Source organism: Columba livia, chromosome 1 (genome assembly GCF_036013475.1).
Source record: "Columba livia isolate bColLiv1 breed racing homer chromosome 1, bColLiv1.pat.W.v2, whole genome shotgun sequence".
Taxonomy (NCBI): Eukaryota; Metazoa; Chordata; class Aves; order Columbiformes; family Columbidae; genus Columba; species Columba livia.
The window spans coordinates 187,469,718-187,492,521 of record NC_088602.1 but is presented as its reverse complement, the minus strand read 5'-3'; the positions used below and the strand labels follow the sequence as shown (position 1 = coordinate 187,492,521).

General features: G+C 39.1%; 1 protein-coding gene across 5 annotated transcripts in view; it reads right to left on the bottom strand.

Moving 5' to 3' along the window:
- Positions 1 to 22,804, bottom strand: part of PTPRZ1 (protein tyrosine phosphatase receptor type Z1) — a 142,486-nt gene that overhangs the window by 84,357 nt on the left and 35,325 nt on the right. For all 5 annotated transcript variants that reach the window (XM_021294919.2, XM_021294917.2, XM_021294918.2 and 2 more), the window contains exon 2: positions 16,239 to 16,304. In XM_021294919.2, coding sequence (XP_021150594.2) covers positions 16,239 to 16,304 — 66 coding nt within the window. The remainder of the gene's footprint in view (positions 1 to 16,238; positions 16,305 to 22,804) is intronic.

Below are 22,804 nucleotides of genomic sequence, written 5' to 3'. Positions count from 1 at the left end.
CTTCCAGAAAAGAAACCAACGATTTCTGAAAACTAGAATAGCCACTTCATGGGCTATAGAAAGATGTCAGAGGGAAAAAGAAAAATGTTTGGGAAGTGACAGAGACATTTATTTTCCTGACTGCATCTCTGTCTTCAAATCAGCCGAGTGCACAAGCCTGTAAATTGTAGTGTCCTCGGTTTCCAATAACCTCAAGATGCTTAGCTAGAATCAGGTCCTAAATATGTGTATTATTAAACCTTAGGTTAAAAGACCATCTACTTAAATGTACTCCTATAATGTGCCAGTTTATTATAAAAGCATGTGCAAAACATATACAATTATGTGATTGCTCTGGACTGCCCAGAAAACAGAAAGTGCTTTGAAGAACACATACAAAAGGGTGATGAGGATATGCAGGTGCAGGCTTGACATTTTAAAAAGTGATTACAACTGTTTTTTCTAGATCTGCTATTGTTGAGTTGGTTTTGTTTGTAACTATTCCATCTCCAGGCATATATACCCTGGCTCCATTATACAGTATGATTATGACACATGAAAGAAACCTAACATTATCCTCCCAGGGACATGGATTCATCATACAACACCGTGCTGTCACCTCTGGGAATATTATAAGGCACTCATCAGCCAGGCAGAAATCAAAGTGCTACAGGAAGGAAACTGATTCACCAAAGAAATGCGTGAGCACCAATGATGCAGTGCGCTGCTTGAAGGAAGCTGTGGAGGTGTTCTGAGGCAGCATGCTGGTAGAAGCTGATTTCACATATTATCACATTAATGGAGAACGCGAATGGCAGGACAAATACCGAGTGTCCACTAGAAGCCATTAGTTGGGTGAACCGATGATGCTGCGCTACTGCGTTGCTATGGCAGGTCTGCGAAAGGCTCCATGAAACAACAAACAGGCTCTGCTGGTCCACGCTGTGCGCACAAATACAGAGGAGGCTAAAAGCAGCACAAACGCAGAATATCCGCCCCTCGGGGTGCTCCAACAGGTGTGTCAACAGGTTCCAGTTGCTGACAGTCCAGCTGGTCAGAGCTGCTCAGCAGCACGGGAGAGCGAACGCTGGCAGCCCCCAGTGCTGTGCCAGAAAGAGCTTTTCCCTCAGACAGAAGCAATGAGCATGCATGACTGCAGGCTTGCAGTAGTCCAAGAGACAGAAATTGAATTCAATTCAATCTCAAATTGTCTGCAATAAATGTCCAAAGAAAAGCGAAACACTTTTTAATGTCTAGGCAAAGCGAATGAGTTTGGATTTCAAAATGGGATCCAAAAGCTTTTGACAAAACTCACAAAAAGTTATGAACTCAGGGTTACAAGAAATCTTCTATGTCAAATATGAGTTGCAGATGCAAATCAGACAAGCCCTAGAAACAAGTCTGAGTGGCTTAAGAAGTTATTGCCCTCACACAGAAGTTTCTGTCCTACTGGATCCCACTGTATTTCCAGTCAAAATAATCACAGTAGTCTAAATCACCCAGATAGCATTAAATAAATTCAACACATATTTTACATCAGGGTGGAGTGGTAAGAGCTTGCCTAAGAAACACTTGCCCAAGACAGAAATTGAGTTTTTAAAATAAAAGCCACCTCATCCTTCCAGGTTCCAGATCTAAAATGAGGACATATAAGGACTTTCAGAGAAAAGATTGACTTTTTTTTTTTTTCCAAAAAGAGAAGTTACACATTTTTCTGTGTCTCCTTATAAAAAATAAATTTTCATCTGCAATATTCCCTGTGGTCCTTCCTCCCTCAGCCTCAAACAGTGAAAAATGCGGAAACGACCTGGCATAGAGAGTAATACTTTTAGACAAACGGTTGATGATTAAGAAAGCAGTAAAGGACTGAAAATCTGTGGAATTTCAGGAATGGTTAGTAGTATTCTCTTTGTCTATGCAACAACACATACACTAGGTGCTGCCTTAAGGATGATTAAATAAGGTCTTAAGTTGCCCCAAAGCATCACAGATGTGTAAGACTGAAAAGTCATCTGGGCTCTTTCCTTCATTACAGGATAAGTATAATTAGACTATCCCTCTCACTAATGCTTGTCTTCCCCATTTTTTTGAAAGAGCTTCAATGATAGGGATTCCACAGACTTCCTGAGCAACCTGAATTCAGCTATTCTTATAGCTAGTTTCTCCTAATATTGCATCTAGACCTTCTCTTCTGCAAATTAAACTGGTTCACACTTGTCACTTCTGTTGAACGAAGAGCAACTGATTATTTTATAATAATTTTTAAGAATTTGAGGACTATTATCATAACTCCCTTTTCTACATTAACTTATTTCCCTGTTTTTTTCCAAGGTGTTCGGGCTTGCTTGGACCCCCATCACTCTTTTTGCTTCCTCTCTGGAACTTCTCTCAATTTGCCACTGTCTTTCCTACAAGTGTGCAGCCCAAGGATGAATACAGAAGCAGAGCTGAGACCTTCCTAGTGACAAGTAGAGCAGAATAATTGCCTCCCATGCCTTATACATCATTCCTGTTAATTCACCTCAAAATGGAATTGCCTTTTTTGCAACAACAGCATATTGTTAATTCAGATGCAATTATAGCTAACTGCCATGTAGCCACCTAACCAGACAGTCCCCATTTTATGTCTATATGCTTGATTTCTTTCCTCATTGGAGTATTTTGTACTTACTGTTACTATTGTTTTGACAAATTCTATTTGATTGATTTCAGAACATTTCTCTAATTCATCAAGCTCATTTTGAATTCTGGTTATGTCACTCAAAATTCTTGCAACTTCCAGCATGGTGTCCTCAATGAATTTGCAAATGGCCCTCTCTTTCTTCTGTCATTGGAGATATTAATGAAAATACTGAAGAATATCACATCCAGGAAGAAGCTTTGTTGGATAGATCTTGATAAGCTCTATGAAATTACTTTATATTTTCACTTTATCACTAATTTCGTAAAAGTCTCCATCATTCTTGGTTGTGCAGAAAAAGCTATACTTGCTTGCATTAATTTGGATTCCAGTACTACCACAGACTGAAACAATAGCTCTGTAAAGTGTAAACTGAGCCATTCATCTTGGTGAGATATTAAATATGAAGTTTCAGGACAATTAAATGTCAACATTAATTTTCACTGATGATCAACTTTGTAGAATCAAGCTAATACGCTTGTGATTTCTCTTATTATGTAAAATAACAAGGCATCTGCACAGGGACAGCTAATTGCTGTTGGGTATTAGAGAGTGATTCCTCACCTAATTGCCAAACACTCCTAGTTTTGCCATGATAATTTTTCCAAGAATTTAGTAATTTTTACACACTGAAAGTAGAATAAATCTTCAAAATGCATTTCTGAGTATTTTTGCTACCCACTCTATGCATTTAAATTTTGTTTAGAAATATACTCCACTGTTAATGTGATATAAATTGGTCATAACTGTAAGGTAGGACGAATTCGAAGTTCAATTTTAACTTACGGGATATCTTTTCACTGATTTCAGTTGGCTTTAGTTCAGCTGTTTAGACTAAGCTTTGAAATTTGAATACAGATAATTAGGTGCTGTTGTAAAATTTAGGACTTAGACAGCAATAATTAAAATGTTATTTACACAGGATCTTATCAAAATGGGATTTATCTGCTGATGATAGCATTATAAAGCTGCTAACTCAGTATTAAAGACTACAAATCATTGCAATTTAATGATGCTTGAACAGGACATAAACTTTCAACACAAGCTATATTTCACCTTGTATACAGAACACTATGCATAAGCCAACTTCCTTATATTGGCTCATGCTTATAAAGTTTACGAAGTTAAAGCAAGGCTGAATTTGTCTGCAGAATATGAATGAGAACATAGCCAGCTGTTTAGCTGGCATGCAAGTTCAGAAATCATGGGAGATACAAAGAGGGCAAGAGGGAAAGAAGGAAGGAATAGAAGTCTGAAAACCTGGAAATTTTTCAACTGTGCTGAATACATCACTAAATACTCAAAATTGTTACAACAGTGTCTAACAAGTAAGTACGTTCACTTGTTTAGTAAACGTGAGAGAAGGAGAAAACTAGTAAAAAGCAGTAAATGGGAGGTACCAGGTGGTGTATGTGTGCAGGAAATGCTGGAGTTTCTGAGTTCTGCCAGTTGGACCTACTGATGGCACAATGTGTGAAGACATGCCATCATAAGGAGGTCCAGTATAGCATACAGGTAAAACAGCTCACCTTGAGAACTCAAGTAGTAAAAACGGCATGAAATTCAACAATACAATTTGTAAGATCATAAATTTAGAGACCACTAGTGGGAGGGTTTGTTACTAATGAGAATCTTACCACAGGAAAAACACAAGAGCGGAGGTGAATCAGACCATGTCTGACAGACTAGAGGACTGTAGACAGCATGATGGAAAGACAAGTGTGTTATGAAGCTCTAACCAAGCAACTCCTAGCAAAGACAGGACAGTATTAATGTCTCTACAGAAAGTCCTGGGGACAGCTCATCTGAGACAACTGCATGAGATGCTGGTCATCCACGCTGAAGACAAAATAATTTTAGCTTAACCATGGGTGAGCAGAAAAAGACAGTACAATGATCAAAAGGGGACAAGCAGCTCGACTATCTTGGTTTAATTTAAAAAACAAACAGGAGAGGGATATCACTGCAGGCAAAAATTTGCAACAGAAAACAACCCTCCAAAAAACAAATAAACAAACCAATTCTATCAGAAGCACCAGAGGACCTTGATGGCTTGCTAATAGAGCTGGCTTGGAAATCCAGACAACGTTTAAAAGTCAAGAGTAAGTTTCTGAGGTAGCCTTTCAGTGGAACTATGAAGCACAATATCACAACTACTTTTAAAACAGAGTTTGATTAATTTTATCCAAGCGTTAGATGGCATGATTGTCTGTAACAGCAGGGTATTGGAGTTCAGGAGTCCCTACCTGGTCCCAATGAGAAAAACTTGAACCATTCAATGAAAGGAACTTATTCACACTGGAAAATCCTGACTTCATTCACAGGGGCTAAAGCTTAGCAACTGGGAGAAGAATATTTTGTTTCTAAGAAACATTTATCACGGAGACAGACTAAAGTACACTGTAGTTCAGAGCTCTTCTCTGTGTCATCAATGAATCTGGTACAACGTGTTTTCAGTCTACCTTACTATTTGTTGAAGAGAACATGACCAACTTAACCTGAAACAAGCAACTGGAACAGAGCTTACTGGTAGCTTGTTATTTGGAACAAAGGCATTTATTCATGTTTATGTTTGAAATATGGTTATGAAGTGAACAATATATTTTAGAGACAACAATATGACTCTGTTACATGGGATTTCAAAGTGAGTTTTTAAATCTGTCGGCATTTTAAAAAGGATTTTGGTACTTCAGCTACAAATCTGTCAACAGGTTGCTAGCTACAAACCTGAGGTTTAAAAAATAACGTTTTCCGATGGCTGGATGCAGGATGTACTTTATTTTTATTGACTTTCACACCAGGAAGCCATACAAAAGAAAAGCTTTTTTGCCAATAAAAATGTTTCAGATTGATTAATAAGTTATAAGGGAATACAAAACACCTTCAAATCTTTTTATAGAAGCTAGTCAATGAATAGAGCACAGTGTAAATCTCACTGTTCTTCATCAGCATTTACATTTATGAACTGACCTGTCGAGTTGGCAAGCTCACCAGCACATTTATCTAAAGATACACTAACATTCTCATGAGTGGAGGGACAAAGAAAATATCCTTGGTTGATTGATGTTTTTTCTGGTACCAAATCAGAGCTGATCTTATACAGAGTATGCACTAAAAAGCACCTTTCGTTATGTTCTATTTAACTGTGACACAGCAGGTAAGTGCCTTCCTTCATCGTATGTTCCCACAAGATGTGCAGTGGGTGTGCTGGCTTTTGTGCACCCTGGCAGGGATGCCAGCTGAGCGCACCATGGTAACCATGCTGGAGAGTGTCCCTGACATTTAGGAAAAGTCAGCTGGGAGAGTCAGCAAGCTAGTCAAGGAAACACTCAGCCAGCTCTTTCTCCCTTTATTACTCAGGAGGAGAAAGGGCTTCTCCTGGAAACACAGGAGATAAAGTAGCAAACAGACAGTTACTCTGTGCAGCCATTAATGAATGTCAGAGAGAAGTAGGCAACAAAACACTGGACAATCATTTGATGGTGGGAAAAAGAAGAGTTTTATAATGCACAAGGGAAACAAGTGATAGCTACGCCATAAGAGAGGAAATAAGCCAATATGAGAAAAAGTATCAAATGGAATGGGTAGGAAGTGAGGTAAAGGGATGGAGCAAGAAGAAGCAGAAGTCACCCAGAAAAGCTCTTTTTAGGACATGCTTTGCAGCTTCTCTGGACAAAACAAATGACTTCAAATGGGACTTCAGATGTTTGATCAAGCCACTGCAACAGATTCTCATCAGCTCCTTTCATGTAGAGGAGAATGAGTATTGTTCTAATTTTGATCAGGTACACATGGTATGGTCACATTAGGACTGGCAGATGTACAGATCTCCTCCTGGTGGTTACATCTGTTGGTAAAGATGAGTGATGATAATGTACTTAATTTGTTTGAAGTTGGGTACTTAAAGCTGAAGAAAACGAATGCTTGCACTAGTTCAAGTACGTGTCTCCTCCTCAAGAAAACATGTTATGTATTGTCTATTGCCTGTTTGTGCTGTTCACCTTCAACCTGTTCTGGATACTTCAAAAGCAGGTAAAATACAGATTAAAGATATAATGTGCTAGGGCTCCTATTTAGAGAGCTCTGTTCACACATACCAGAGCCCTACTGTAAAGCTAGCTTTCATAAGGATGTGTTTCAATAATAATAAAAAAGCCCCTCTCCATGCTTATAAGTTTTCCCTGACTAGCACTCCAGCCATAAATATTTGCTTTCCTGAAAACCAACAGGAAAAATACAGCTGGAAAAAAAAGATGATCATGCTGTACTGCACATGTAAGAAATGTTCAGAACATGCACAAGGAGGCAGAAAATCCACTATATTCTGAAATAGGAAAAGAAGTATTTATGAACCATTTACCCAGTATTCTTAAATACTTGTCCTAGTTTTGTTTAAAAGCAAGTTTCTCTTTTAGTGAATTTTGCCAGTCAGCTAAAGCTTTCATATTAGCTCCATTTTCCTGGAGAACCAGATACATGTTTTGGTAAACCTAGCAATGGAATGCAAACTTATTGATAAGCACGGATGGACATCTCACTAGAGGGGCAACGAGAAACCGGTGACCAAGAAACTGACCAACGGTGTATAACATTCCATTCACGTGAATACTTCATATAAAAGTGGGAGACCACAAGGATCTCGCCCCTTATATTCCTTATGACCGACATCAGGAGAGGATCTTGCTAGTTGTCCCTGCAAACTGAGGCCTAGCGAGAGACTGAATCCAGCTCCAGTTGGCTGCAGAGTCCAATCCAGGACTTTGGTTGCCAGCTCTGCAGTTGCTGAGACTTTCAAGATTGGTTTTGTACATTTTGTATTATTTTCTCTATTCTTATTAGTAGCATTAGTAAAACATTTTTAATTTTTCCAACTCTCTTCTCTCTGTCCTTCTTTTCCTCCCAATCGTCTCTCCTTAGTGGGAAGGGGGGAGAGGGAGGGGCAAAAGGGGGAAGTCGGGGTGGGGAGAGGAGGTTAACAATACGTCTGCCAGGGTTTTATTGTCACCCCGCAATTTAAACCCACAACAATACCCTAGTAACAGTATTTTTTCAGTTTTTCAGGTTTTTTTACTCAGGCAGGGTAATGCAAGGTGGGTTTTCTGTTGTTGTGTGCTTGTTTTTCCCATTAACTTAATAAAAACAATTGTCAGTCTATGACCATGCACCCAAGCCCCGAGCTGATTCCTTACACAGCTAGGGAAACACCAGAAGTTTGAAAACAAACTTCCAAGTCCTTACAAATAAATTATTCTTCTTCCTCTTTTCCAGCATTCAACACATTGTCTCTCTCTTTGCCTTTCTATTTTCAATATTTTCATTTTTGTAACTGCCTTTTAAAAATATCTCCAGTTAACACAATTTTCATCAAAGTTTACTCACAGAGGAACACCACATTCAAGGGAAAAACAGCTTAGCTCTTCATGCAGCATCTATGATAAAGGATGGAAGAAGCCAATCAATTGTTTCTGTGGCTCCTAAAACAGGAGCCAGGCAATATCAGATCAAACTACAGTTTAATTTCTCATAAAGAAAGCTCGTGGAAGACAGCAGAAAGAGGCCACCACAGGATGAATATGGAGTTTGTTCCAAGCACAATTATTGAAGCATAGCAAGAACTAGTTAAATATTTATGCAGCTAGATGCCCTGATCTGGCTTTTCACAAAAAGGACTTCGTGCATCTTTCACAGCGGACAGAGATGCTCAGAACTGAACTTCTGCAATTCTGGCAATCAAATAATGGAGGGAACAGTTCAGCTGATATATCTCACAGATGCACAGTGCCACAGCCGTTTTCCTGTGGACTGCTGCAAATTAACATTTATAGACTCTGACAGCTTTCAGCCGGACTTTCTCTACAAGAAGGGGTGACTTTGAATGCGGAACAGTGGTTTCATAGGCACCATAATTGTAGCAAGAAGGCAAAGGGAAGAAAGGCTGTGAAACTGAAGGACAAGCCCAGGGGCACAGAGCCCTAATTTGGAATCATATACTTTGTTTGGGATGTATTATAAGCAGCTTTTCAACATGCCCACTATATCTTCAGGGTGGTGTTGAAAGTTTGCTACCCTGGTAGAGAAACTGGGCACAGACTTACTTGGGAAAACTTTGTAGAATGGATCTCCCCATTGTAAATAATAAGCTGCAAAACAATCCTGTTTGATCCAGGTTTTTTAGAACTGTGCTAATGTGCCCGTAATGATCTGTATCTAAGCCAAGTGTATAAAATAAATACCACATATCACCCCTCAGAAACTCTTGACAGAAGGTATTCTGTGTACAAATAAAAATGATTTCTGCCCCTTGATAATTTAGCCTCCTTGGCATGAATTAGTACCACTTAACAGCAAACTTGCAGACCGAACTAGCTTTTGCTGACACCCACACAACCTCCTGGCCTACGTGTAAGTCAGCAGGTAGAAAGAAATGCTATGACCGTGCTAATGCTTGCAAGAGAGCTTGGGGTCCAGCCACAAAGCTATGAACTGGGCTGGCTCCAACATGCAGTTGAAGATAAATAGCAGCTTATTTTTACCTCTGACATGAGAAGGTGACATTCTTTACACATGGCAGGGGCAGACCTATGGAACTGGAAGTGCCATTTCTACAAGGTAATTTTAGAAAGTCAGGATTTTTTTTTTTTTAATCAAATTCTGATTCATCTAAAAATAGAGCTGATGGGTTTTCCTCATTTCTCAATTTCAAAAGTTTTGGAAGAATTATTATTTTGCGGTAAAAAAGTCACATTATAAAAACAGGAAATGGGACTCCAAAGTACAACATGAAAAGGTGGTTTAAGTTCATTTACAGTAATTTGCAGTCACTTAGCATTCAAAATTTAGAAACTGAAACAGTATGTGCTGCCACTCTCATGCTCTGCTTAACTAAGTCAGGAACACCTGAAAAATACCAAGCACACATCCCTCACTGAGCTTGCAGTGGTTGTGGCTCAAGGGGCACCTGAGCCTACCTGAGAGCTTTCTGCTGTCAAAGGGGGAGGCCACGCTGCTTCCGCCCCCTCATTCTCAGGATCCTTCCTCTTCCCCTTCATCTTCCTTCTCTCTCCTGCTCCCAGCCATGCAGACTTGTCTAACATTACCTTTCGGAGGACTGCTTTAACCCTTACTGACCCATGGAAAAACTATCTAGAAGGGTTTGTTTTCTATTGAATTTAGGAGTTACAGCAAGGCTGTGAATGGCTTCAAATTTGTGAATACATTGCACAGTCACTGCCCTTATTCCAGTACATTAGCAAACTGTGCATCCTGAAATTAATGGGATTAGGAAAAAAAACCCCAAACTGTTATAAATACAGTGGAATAGCCTTTGAGTAAAACTGTTCGTAAGAAAGTCCTAAACAAATACGCTGTAGCAGGTGGGTAAAGCAAGGCCTTCTGTAAACATAAGTAATGAGAGAATTATTCGCTGGGCTCTAAACTTCACAAATCCATAAATCATACTGATGTGGAGGTGATGATGATCTCAAAGTAATGAACTGTGCATTTTGTAAGCAAGTAGTCCTCAAGACCATATCCTTCCCACCGCAGCACAGATTGAATGCACTTGAAAATGAGAAATCATTCAGTAGTATATACATGAGGATACTTTTATGATCATTTTGAAGGGCAAAGAGGCTTAACCAGAGGCTGCAGTCTACTGTGAGATATCCACAATCTGCTTTTTTCATTTTACTTTGGTGTATTCCCAAAGACAGCACTCCTAAAAGGCATTTAATTTCCAAACACATTTACTTAATGGGGTAGTCTCTACATCTTTCTGACCCCTGGCCAGACCTTATCAAAACAGCAGTGCCACACTACGCGAATACCTCATGCTTCGATTTCTATACTTCAGAAATGAACCCTCCTGTGTTTTAATAATCTAGCTGATGCTCAGAATGAGATGCTGTGCATTTTCTGGAAATGACCCAGCTGTTTCCTTTGCTTATAGCATTTAAGGAGTGAAATGGGGGAATTAAAAGCTCTTATCAGAGTTCCTCATCAGGAAACTCGGGCAAACAGACAACTTAAAACTTTATTGACATAAAAATGCTATAATTTTACCACTGAGGAGCTAAATATGAATATCAACATGTGGTCCTTTATACCTGTGCTACAAGCATCCAACTTTGAAAGGTCCTTGAATATGGGGTCCAATCCTCTTACCTCCTTTTCATAACAGTTTTCCAGTCAGTTTATCTTACAAATATTAGCTGAATCAAAGCTAAATAAATTCCACTTTGCTGCTAGCAGCCCTCTACTGCTCAAAGATCAGCTTCCCTACTTGAAAAGAATGGATGTTTGAAACAGGCTCCTCTGAACCATATCACTTCATATATATTCAAAAGTGTGATCGCAAATCTATTGAATAGATATCTTATTTGTGTTGAATAACATACTTTGTGGTGTTGATTCAGTACACCGTGATATCTTAAAAGGGATTTCTCTATGGCCAGAGGTGCCAGCAATAGCTTCCCACTCGAGAATACCTTGTCTCTTTGATGTGAACAGATGCATAACACTGTAATTTCTGTGGCTGAATCATCAGCCTTCCCCAAACCATAATAATGTCGTAGGCTTTTTAATTAATGAGCCTGCAAATTTATGACAAAATACTGGAATCATGAGTGACTGTGTGATCTGGGAGTCCTATATACATGTAATGAGCTATCATACAAGAAAAGGGATGACAGCCCCTGAAACATAAGGTCTAGTAAAAAAGAAAAGATCCTCTGCAGAGCTGTTGTTACGTAAGTTAATAAAAGAATGCATGTTATTTTGATTTCTTATGTTGCAGCCTTTACAGAAGGAACCCACAGGGCCCAAGAGTACAGGCTTTTCTTTATTACTCACAACAGACACATCAGTCATGATTATACTCGGTGAATATAAAACACAAAATGAGTTATTTCACAGGAGGTGATTGAAAGACCAGACCTTCTCACAAAGTTTTGCTGATACTGCCATGGTCATCAGCTAGCAAGGAAAAATGTGAACTTAATATGGTATGCATTATCTGTCCAGAGCACAGTTTTATCCATCCAGTGAAGGCAGAAGGTTTCATCAGCTTTTGGCCAGGGCTTTCCTGGAGACATTTTGGTTTGGTCCAGAAGAATCACAGAATGTTAGAGATTGGAAGGTACCTCAAAAGATCATCTAGTCCAATCCCCCTGCCAGAGCAGGAATACCTAGATGAGGTTACACAGGAAGGCATCCAGGCAGGTTTTGAATGTCTCCAGAGAAGGAGACTCCACAAGCCCCCTGGGCAGCCTGTTCCAGTGTTCTGTATCCTCACTGTGAAGAAGTTTCTTCTCAAATTTAAGTGGAATCTCTTGTGTTCCAGTTTGAACACATTACCCCTTGTCTTACCACTGGTTGTCACGAGAAGAGCCTGGCTCCATCCTCATGACACTCACCTTTACATATTTATAAACATTAATGAGGTCACCCCTCAGCCTCCTCCAAGCTAAAGAGACTCAGCTCCCTCAGCCTTTCCTCATAAGGGAGAAGCTCCACTCCCTTAATCATCTTTGTTGCCCTACGCTGGACTCTCTCCAGCAGTGCCCTGTCCTTCTTGCACTGAGGGGCCCAGAACTGTCATTAAATCAGTCAGTTCAGCAGGCAGCTCCCAGATCCCATGTCCAGCAGGCTCCTGAGGGTGCCTTCCATTCTCCCAGACAGCCCGAATGTCAGGATTTGTGTCACAAAATGGCTCCTCTGTCACACTCCACCCTGCCCTGCAACGGAGAGGAGCCAGACCCTGTGCCTCTGCCTCTCCCTGCCCTGCTCCCAAGAGGCCATGGTCACCAGTTGCAGTAAGTGAAACTGCAGTTGGGCAAATGAAAACAAATCTTCAAAATGACAGTGGAACACACTGCCCAGGCTGCAGCACCTCCCTCGCCAGAGATTTTCAAGACTCTGCTGGACAAGGTCTGAACAACCTGCTTCAGCTTTGAAGCTCGCTCCACTTTGAGCAGGGCATTGGGACCAGATGATCTCCAAGGGCCCCTTCAAACATAAATTATTCTATGATTCTGTGATTCATCATCCTTCCTCCCAGAGAAAAATAAAATAAGAACCACATTCTGCTTGCAAACAACAAAATTGTCCTTTGAATACCCAGAGACCCAACAGTCTATAATAAAATCACTCTTTGCTCAAGATCAGAGTTGCCAGTATTTATAAGGCAACTGTGTATCAGCATATCACATAATGAATGACAGCACAAACTGAATTTAATACCCCTGAATGATGAGACAAAAAACACTGAACTGGTTGTGGTTTCATTTACATAGTAAATTCAATTTTTAAAACCCCCAGCTTTTGTAATTCCTGGAATGCTGTCTATAATTTCTCGCCTTTAGCAGAATTCAGTCTGGTTTTGCCCCTAAACCATGTAACAAGTTTGTTGTGAACCAGGACCCAAATCCCAAGAGTAAAATCCTCCACAGAAAGAAATGTCATTGGAAAAAGAAAAATATCCATTGTAGGATCATCTGATAATTCTACATGTGAACATTCAGACATGGAGCTTTCAGAGACTACTATGAAACAGTCATTTTAAAAACAAAACAAAATAACAACCAGGAAACAGCATTATATAATTCCTTCTGACAAAATCAATGCAGATAAAGCAAGCATCAATAAAAATTTATCTTTCATCTGTATGATAAAGAAATAATTGAAACTCATATTGCTCGCTTTGTGGTTTGAAATGAGATTGCCTAACCTTAGTGGTGTAGCCAGATAATGTCTAAATGATTGTTGGTCATTAATTAGTATATAATTGATTTGACAAAATGAACTTTCTCTGTACATTTGTTTTTTTCTACAAAAATATGGTTTAATTCACTTTTAGTATATGACATAATTTAAAAACACTCATGATGTCATCAAATTTTTACTTCTGTCACTGAATGAATGGCTGCTAAAATAGAGTAATTTTACTAGTAAACTAGTTTCAGGAACCACTTATTCCTGAAAAAAAATGGATGCATCTGTAATGCATGCTTGCACTTTCCACTTCTTTAACACTGTATTTGTTTATGCAAATACATGCGAAGTCAGGACACGAAAAAATAAATTAATGGTTGCAAACGCAGGATTTGTCTATGGCTTAAAACAGAGCCCTTGGAAACACTACAAAATGTTCCCAGTAACATTTATGCCTTCATTAGACATTTATCCAAGAGCCAAAATCCAGTGATGAGTCACATAGCTTACAGTATGTGAAACTGCTTTATTATGAATCTTCAGCTTCAGAAATTACATTATTTCAGCAGGTAAATTCAAGTTATTTCTCTAGTTCTATTTTATTTTCATCTCACAGCACCATCCCAGTAAAGGACTGTACTGATCCACTGTGGCTAATGTATCTGAAATTTCTCATTTGATATAGAGAATGACATCTGCTCAAACTCTGATTAGTTTACCAAGGCAGTCAGAATTTTCTTAGTTACGGTGGATTAAACTCTATGGTTCAAGGATTCCAAGGCACACTGCTAACACTTCATTGGCACACGGAGGCTAATTTTTCAGGTCTTTCAGTGAGAAGGTTGCAAGACAGAAAAAGATAACTGTGAGGAAAGGATGAACTGACAAAGCACAGGTCATCATTCAGAAATGTGCATGTTAGTCTGTGCCTCAAAACCGTAAGTCTGAGCTAGGTATAGCAGTTAGACATATGGAACATGATATTGTTTGCCCCAGGAATAAAATTATGAGATTAGAATAAACAAATACATTATAATAAATGAATGAGATATAAATCTGTCTGTCTCAGCCTCTAGACTGCTGTGCCTCCAACACACAATGTTAAAATTTGTAATTTTTGTTCACATTCAGAAGACTGTTGTTTTAAACAAAAGCTAAACTTGTATATTCCTGTCATGCTCTGAACGAACTCCATTGTATTTCAGGCAAGCACTACACACAACACAGCTCTGATACAGCTGCCATCCTGAGACACTGAGAACCTGATTTACATGCAGCACCCCCAAAAAGATTTAAAAAATCCATGTCTGACCACGTGTGGAGACAGCTGTGTCATGAGTGCCGGGGGAGACAGAGCACGCGTGGCAGAGGAGCTGGCGAGGCAGCAGGAACAGGAGAATGCAGGAGCAGGAGGATGCAGGAGCAGGAGGCTATTGCACCAGGGTGCTGCCAGGCAAGGCACATGCTACTGAGCAGTCCTCCTCTAAAATCTGGCTACCTTATGCACCTGACTACATAGGTCTGGGCAGGGAGAAAGGCTTTGCTAACTAGGACAGAGCATATGAGCTGACCACATGAAGGTATTTCACATGTTAAGAGAGAGAACCAACAGGTCTGGATCCCCCAGATCGAAGAGTGTGCTGTTTTGCCATCCAAAACATCCAGCAAATGAGACCTGTGGCTGCTGCAGCAGCTGTACAGCGGGTGGGTGCTCTGTGCAGGGTAGAGAAATACTCCAATATCTGATGCAAAACCCATTCGCTATTCTTTAAAATAAACTCATAAATTGCCTTTTGGTCACCTGTAATCCTGGAGGCTTATCCCTGCATTCCCCTAACTGCAATATTGAAAAATGGATGGATTTTGAACATGAAATATTGTATTGATTGATCTTATGCTTGGATTTTGCAGAGTTTTCATTATAAATCTCATTTTGAGGGGTTTATGACTAGCCTGTTTCAAATCTCTCTAGACTCAAAACTTGCTAGATATGTTTTACCCTGAAAGATAAAAACTGTCTCAAAAATGAGAAAGCGAGTGAGAGAAAGAAAAAGAATGGTATAACTTTCTTTAACTACAGGAATATACTTTGAATTAAATACATGAAACACTGAAATTTGACAGTCCTTATTTCTTTTTGTAAACTAGTGTTTTTTGAAATGTAAGACACTATGCACATCTTCAGGAAGTCACTTCTTACATTCTGGATAAAATATAACTACAATTTAGGACAAAATTGCCTTTTCAATATTACTGAAAGTAATAATTCTTCTGACTTTTACAGAAAAACCTAGGAGGCAAACTGTGAATTTTCCATAGTCCTTCTGTGATGAGGCAAAGGTTGTGCAGAATTTAAGGGTATACCTTTTTTACTTACGCAAATGAGGATGCTCAAAAGACTGATTTTTCAGGAGAGTCAGGGTGAGAGATGGAGCGGATGCTCAGGTGCTCAGAAGCAAAGTGCAGAAGTTCAGGCACAGTGAATGGATATGTTCTTACCCACATAACATGCTCTGCCTTGTTTCAGCCTTTCTGTCTGCTTTCTAAACTTGCCAGAACAGTAATATTCAGATGATAAAAGAATACCTAACAATTTATTGGCCCAGCCATCATCAGGTTAGTCAGATCTTAGTGTTAAGGTTTTAAGGATGAGAACTTTTTCTTTCCGAAAGTAACAGATGTAGGAAATGAAACAGTCTCTCCTGTTGTAATGTTCTTGAAGTTTTTCAGACTTCATTTCTGAATTTCTTACTTCAGTAATTGTGTAAGCATATGAAAAGTGGTATACAGACATAATAGGTTCTTAAAATTATAACAAACATGAAAATAACAAAGTGAAGTAAGTTCTTCAGTAGACAGTTTTGCTTACCGGTGTATGACCAATCGATCTCTTCAATCAGTTTCCGCTGTTGTCTATAGTATCCATACACCAAATCTGCAAAATAAGAATGAATTTACAATAAAAAACCCAGAGGTCTAAAGGAATATGAAGTGTAGATGGCACACTCCCCTCCAACAAGATAATCACTGTTTTGATTACTGATTAATTATTTACTGTGTCCTTATCGTGGACCTTGAATGGTAAGTACTGGTTAAACAGAATATAAATACCATCAACACTGTAGCACAAAAGGACAAACAAAGCAAACAGAAGTGCTTTTCAGTTTATCTGAATGTAATTCGTTATTCAAGTTTTAACTTAAGATATACCTACACTGGTAGGATTTATGGTTTATTCTCCCCAAACTTTATTCCACTCAGTTTTCTTTCTTTATGTTCAGATTATGTCTATTTTCTCTATGTCCCACCCAGTTTTTTATGTTCCATAATTTCCCTTTCTTTCTTCCCTTCAATTTTTTATCACACCCATGCTTTCCTTTTTAAAATTAATACAACTCCCCCTTGAAGAAACCATCTTCTGTGCTGTCCTTTTAGAAAGACCCAATCTAGATTATTTGAAAGTCAATGTGAGTTAAACTTTTGCTTCAGTGTGGTCAGGACTTTAAAGATTTTCTCCAACTTCATACTACTGATACCACTTAAAGACAGTGAGCACTGGGTACTATCATAGGCAACATTACAGCTGAAGCATGTGAAGTTACTTGTATATCCATAAACTTTATGGAGAGAGAAGGCTAGATATTAGATATGTTTTAATGACATCATATGTCTTTACAGACACATATCTACCTGTATAAATACTCATTAATTTATTCTGACTACTGCATAACCTTCACCACTATCCTTTTTATGCCAGTACAACTCTAGCAACACTACTGATGTGTGCAAATAGAAGACCATGCCCCCTAATACTTATTCATATATGTAAATTGCAGATACAGGGTTTCTGAGACTCTCATTTTGAGAGTCATAATGTTAACTAGCTTCATTAAATACTGCTCTAGAGAAACACAATATAATCTATTTAAGAACTAATTGCATATGAGCACATTGAACACACATATGGGTTGCTTTCTTGAGAAAGCACCATAGAATTCTGCTCATATTCTGCAATAAATACAATTTAGTGGAACAGTTTCACAGCATTCATTTCTTTAATGTAGAGAACTAAGTAGTGCTGATTACAGGATGTTAAATCATAATTGCTATTTGCAAGGTTAGAAATGTTCTGTGTATTAGAATGACTTTCTGCCATGTATCTTAAGTCCATACATTTTAATAACTCCATCAGGACTTCTGTTTCCTCCATGAAATTGTGATTGCCCTTAAATGCTTTTCTCTTCCCTTTCTCCCTCCCCCTCAAACAAAAACAACCCTTGCAACACTTCGCAACATTCACTTGTGACTAAGATTTTTACAAAAAGATCAAACCTTACATGTAAGTAATTGCACTGAAAAGGGATTTACATGCACCAGCATTGTCATTGGACTGCATTTTCAAGTCAATGTGCATTGTGCTTGCTTCTTTAATTAATTATGTAAAAGAAAGCTGTTTAAGTTCTGATTCACAGGTGTTAGTTGCCGTCTCCAGTTTCCTCCTTTATCTATTGTCCTCCTAATTGTTACTTCAAACAATCAGTTGAGCATTCATATGCTAAATAAGCAGGGTTTGGGCGTGAGAGTGTCCCACCACTTTTTAAATTCCACATGGAGGTCTGATGGACAAGTAGTGATAGCTTCAATGAACAAGAAAAAAAGAGGCAAGGTTCACTTTTTTGGTGCATTACACACTTATAGACCCAGTAAATCTTATGGAAAGTCTTTATAAATGCCAGGAGACCTTAGGAGTTCATACACCTCCTTTCCTCTGCTATTCACCTATTGTGCTCCCACGGCCCCTTCACAGCACACTCACAGCCAGCGCCTTCTCACATCTACAGGGATTGTCAGTGGTCTTGCCTCTTTCTACTATAAATATGCAGCAAAATTGGGGAAGGAAAGCAAATTTCATTCAGGAAAGGAAGCGAGTGAAGAATCACAGCTAGCATAGGTGTCAGAGCGTGCGTGCGTGTACGAGGACCAGTGAATGCAGAAATTCTTTCCTCCAGCTACCTGTGCAAACTGCCCTGGCAAAACAGAACAATGTGTTCTCTAAAACATTGCTGTGCAAACTGCCAGTGTCGACCAGCTAACTGTACAGAGACCTGCTGGAGGGAAACTATTTTAATTTTTATTTATTTTGAATTAACAAACTGACATCCCTTTTGCCTACAGTATGTGACAGCAGGCGCTTTTGTTTACATAGTGTATTTAAATTCCTTGCATTTAATTTAAATTAATATAGTAATAAGGAGAATATTTTCACAAAAAGGAAGGCAAAACTGATGTTGAATTTGTGGTTTTATACGTAAGTCTGTGATATTGATATTTGCGCTTGATCAGCTTGACAGTCAGCATGACTCCTGTGACACTGACTGACGTCCCCAGCCAGTGCCCAAAATAGTTTGAATTTTGCTGGTTGAGATGCTGCTTTATGAAGCAAAAAATCCTTAATGTTCTCTTCTGCTTCCAGGAAGCTGTTGAACATGTTTCGACAGATTGTTGATTTATTCATAGAACAAGGCAGCTCAGTTGCGGGATCATGTTTTAAGCAGTTTTATGGTTATCTTTCTAAGCCTGTCAAGGAGACATGCAAGGTATCATTAAATGCTTCTTGTTCCCTTTTTCTACCCTCCTTCAAAACCAAAGTTTCCTGTTTGAGGCTGTAAGACTTGTTTCTTTTTATATTCTGTCCAAAACAGTGCACATCCCAGCGCCCGAGGCCCATCAAGGCAGGAATAATGGTGGCAAATGCTCCCCTGCTCACGAGGGGAAGAAGAGCCGACTGATTTGTGGCTGACCTGGTCCCATGTTCAATCATAGGGGCAAACAGAGAACATGGGTTGCTGGTTAAAGCACAGTGCTGGGAGTGAGAAGGTCTTCTAGATATTTTTTCCATTTAGAAAGTATAAATAACCAGGTTTTCTTCCTCCTGACACGAGTCTGATATTCCTTTTGTGCTTACTGGCCTCAGTTGAGTTGCTTTTGATTTACCACTGTGAATTAAACATTCAGTTCCTCCATGTGTATTTATTCATATGTAGAGGTAAAAAATGAATAGCTCTAAAGATTAACAGAAAGAAATGCCTGTGAGAGAGACCCTCTCAATTTGGCACTCTGTGTCAGGATAATGAGTCAGAGAACTGGAAATAGGACCTTAAAGCTCTGAGAGGATTTTTCCTCGAAAAAACCCAGAGATGCTGAGGCAATAAGCCCCAAAGCACTCACCAGAGATGCCTCTCCTAAGCCTCAACAAAAAGGGTATTCTGAGGACAGTGCCCAAGTCACAAAGTACATTTGAGGAATGCTGCACTCAACATGCTGCTTTGCTATGCAGGATACAAGCTCAGGCATAATCTTGCACTGTAATTTATACCAGGCTGCTGTAATTTTACCAGCCCTTCGTGCCTGTCCTTTTTGCCTTGGTGTCAAGAGATATCAGCTGCTAGACTCAAGAGGACAAAAGGACAACCTCTCTTTGGTTTCACCTCTGCTCAGGCTGGACTTGTGAGCTGCAGCTCCAGCAGAGCCGGCGTTTGCACGATTCTGACATGAGAATAACTTATTTATGGGAACTGGGACACATTTAAGTAACAGGTTGTGTCTACATTTGTGAGATTTTCTACAAATGTTCTGTTCTGTGTATATAGTGGCGGTAGGTGCTCTTAACAATGCATTGAGATTGTCAGCAAGGTTTGGGTCCTGGAAAGACACTTTCCTCCTGTCTCGCTCAACATCTTCCTCCTGCCTCAAAATCTAATTTGGGAGCAAAAAGGGCAGACTCTAAGTCATAGTATTCATCTAGTGTAAGCGGATAATGGCAATGCATTACAGGCATGGAGATAAAGGCTGTATTGATGTTAGAACCAATAGGAATTTCAGTTTACATGGGCATAATTTAAGCTGTCATTCTTAGGCTAAGCAAGGGCAGAACTCTTGGGATGCCAGCAAGGATGTGAGCAATCACTGAAATTTTGTGATAATTTTCTCTCCAAGAAGTACAAAATTTCTCGTTTTAAACAAATTGTGTCTCATGAGATGCCCGCTATGTACGCTTGTATTACTGACACTGCAGAAACTGGAAGTTGTGAATACCAGAAGTTTACAAAAGTTTGGAAAAAACTTGAAAAGTCTGTGAAGGCAAAATCCCAAAACAGCTCTTCAACACAGTGACACCACTTTTGGCTCACTAAGTCCACTGATGAAACTGGAAGATTATACTGGGAAATTATCATTGCATATTTGCACTACTTTTATACACTTGACAAGACATTTGTTATAGGTTATTGTCAGAAAGAAGTTATCAGACCAGTGGCTTTAACTAGCAAAGCAGTTTAAAATTTTTTAATCAAAAACATATTGTGCTTGCACAGACACTCAGCAAACTGTTTAAAAGGACAAAGGACTAGTTACCCATGTTCAGATTTTCCAACACAAACTAACGTAGGCCACCGAAGATTACTGACATGCATCAGTTCACGTCCAAACGTGAATGTCTTGGATGCTGCCCATTCAAATTGAGTGAGGTAGCTCAATCTTTATGTCCTGCTTGATCTACTATCTACTCTTCATCAGCACTTCTATACACTTCAACACATTTTGATTTTTGATTAAAACACAAATATCTTCATTGGAGAAGAATTAGAACTTGTATAACAAAGTGAAACGTTATGATAAGAACAGTGGTTATACAGGGCAGCTGAAAGAAAATCTGTACATAGCTGGTGGTTAAGAAGTGGGACACCAAAGTTACTGCAAAAAAATCAAAAACAGGAAGACAAGCTGCAGAACCAGCATAATAATAAATTAAAAAGAAGCTACATGTGAAGAGCAAAATAAATGCTCAGTGCTTTTTAAATATGAAAAGAATACAACTAAAGAGCTAAGAAAGACTGCTATGATGCAGGTTCTACTTCTGAAAGTAAACACAGAAGCTTGAACACAGCTAAAACTGCAAAATCAGTTCTGATGATAAATGGAGTGCTTCTTCAACAATTACAATTTCCTTATTTTAGCTCCTTCCATTGACAGGAAGGTCACAGGACCCACTTCTATACCTTTCATCCATCTTATGATGGTGTAGCTTCATTGCCTCAACTGAAATAATTCTTGATTTATACTGACAGAGGAAATGAAAAGATTCAGAGCACAACTCTCATGCTGTCTTGAAGTTTTAACTGAAAGGAACTATCTAAAAATCCCTTTGAGAGAATGATCTACATTTGTCTCAGCAAGGTCTTTCTCTTATGGATTTATTTAGTTTTGTAATGGCATTTGCAAAATCCTTTAAACTCACCAAAATGCTTTAATAGCCCACCTCTACAATTCTATCTATTACTTCTCCCTGAAAGCCCAGGTGTCTAAATCTTTTGTCAATATGGGTCTGAGAATTCTCACAGCCTTAGAGAAATTTTAACATCTTTTTTTACCCACAGTTCCTTCTGTGTAGACTTATTTTAGGCATCAGTGCATGTTCGGCTATCTATAAAGAGAGTCAGCTCCCTTCGTTATGTTGAGTGTAGGCTGCTCATTCTGATACAGACTGAGAAAGTGAGACTTTCCCTGCACTAAATATAAAGCCGAAACAAAACTCCTCTTACAATTTGACAATTGTCATGTGTATTTACTAACACAAACTGTGTTTAGATCTAAAATAAAAATATGAAAAAGATGGATTAGTTTCATTTAAAAGCAGTTATCACTAAGCATGAGAGTATTAATAGGCACTCTGCTTACTTAACCTGTCACAACTTTACAGTGAATAGTGCCATGAATTAAAAGGATAAGCTATGGTATCAGCTAAGGTTTATAAAGCACATTTAATCATAATTTTGCAGTGCATTTGCATATGCAAAAGTAATAAGGACTCCAGGTTGACCAATTTATGTTCTACCCATTTGGAATTTTACATGTCTGGGGCTTACAGGGCCCCTGAAATTCCTAAGCATCCAGTGCAAAGTTGGAGGGATTGCAGGATACCACGAGGTGTGATCCAATCTGCTCAAGTAACCCGCTTCCACCTTCACTGTGACTGCAGGAAAAGTAGTAGGAAATGTTACGTCTCCTTCCATTGGTGATCTTGTGCACCTAGACATCATCCAGAGATAGAGCAAAACACTCTGATAGACTTCAGCTTCCTACGCGGCCATTAGCAGTTCGTTAAAGCATCTGCTATAGTAAGTTTTAAGGCTTCTCTGGTAGCATTCAAGTGTCTGCTCACTGAAACCAAGCTGACAGTGTAGGTTTGAGGTGGGCAAGTTGTGCTTGTCTTTCCAGAATGGCTATTTCTGAACATGCACAGGTGAGTGAAATTCACTCCCTGTGAAGCTCTTGGGCTAAACACAAAGATATCTCAAAAACTTAAGAATCTACAGAGCTAGGTAACCCAGAAAAGCTGAATGACTGGTTTGCTGCTGAATATGTTCAATGGATTTT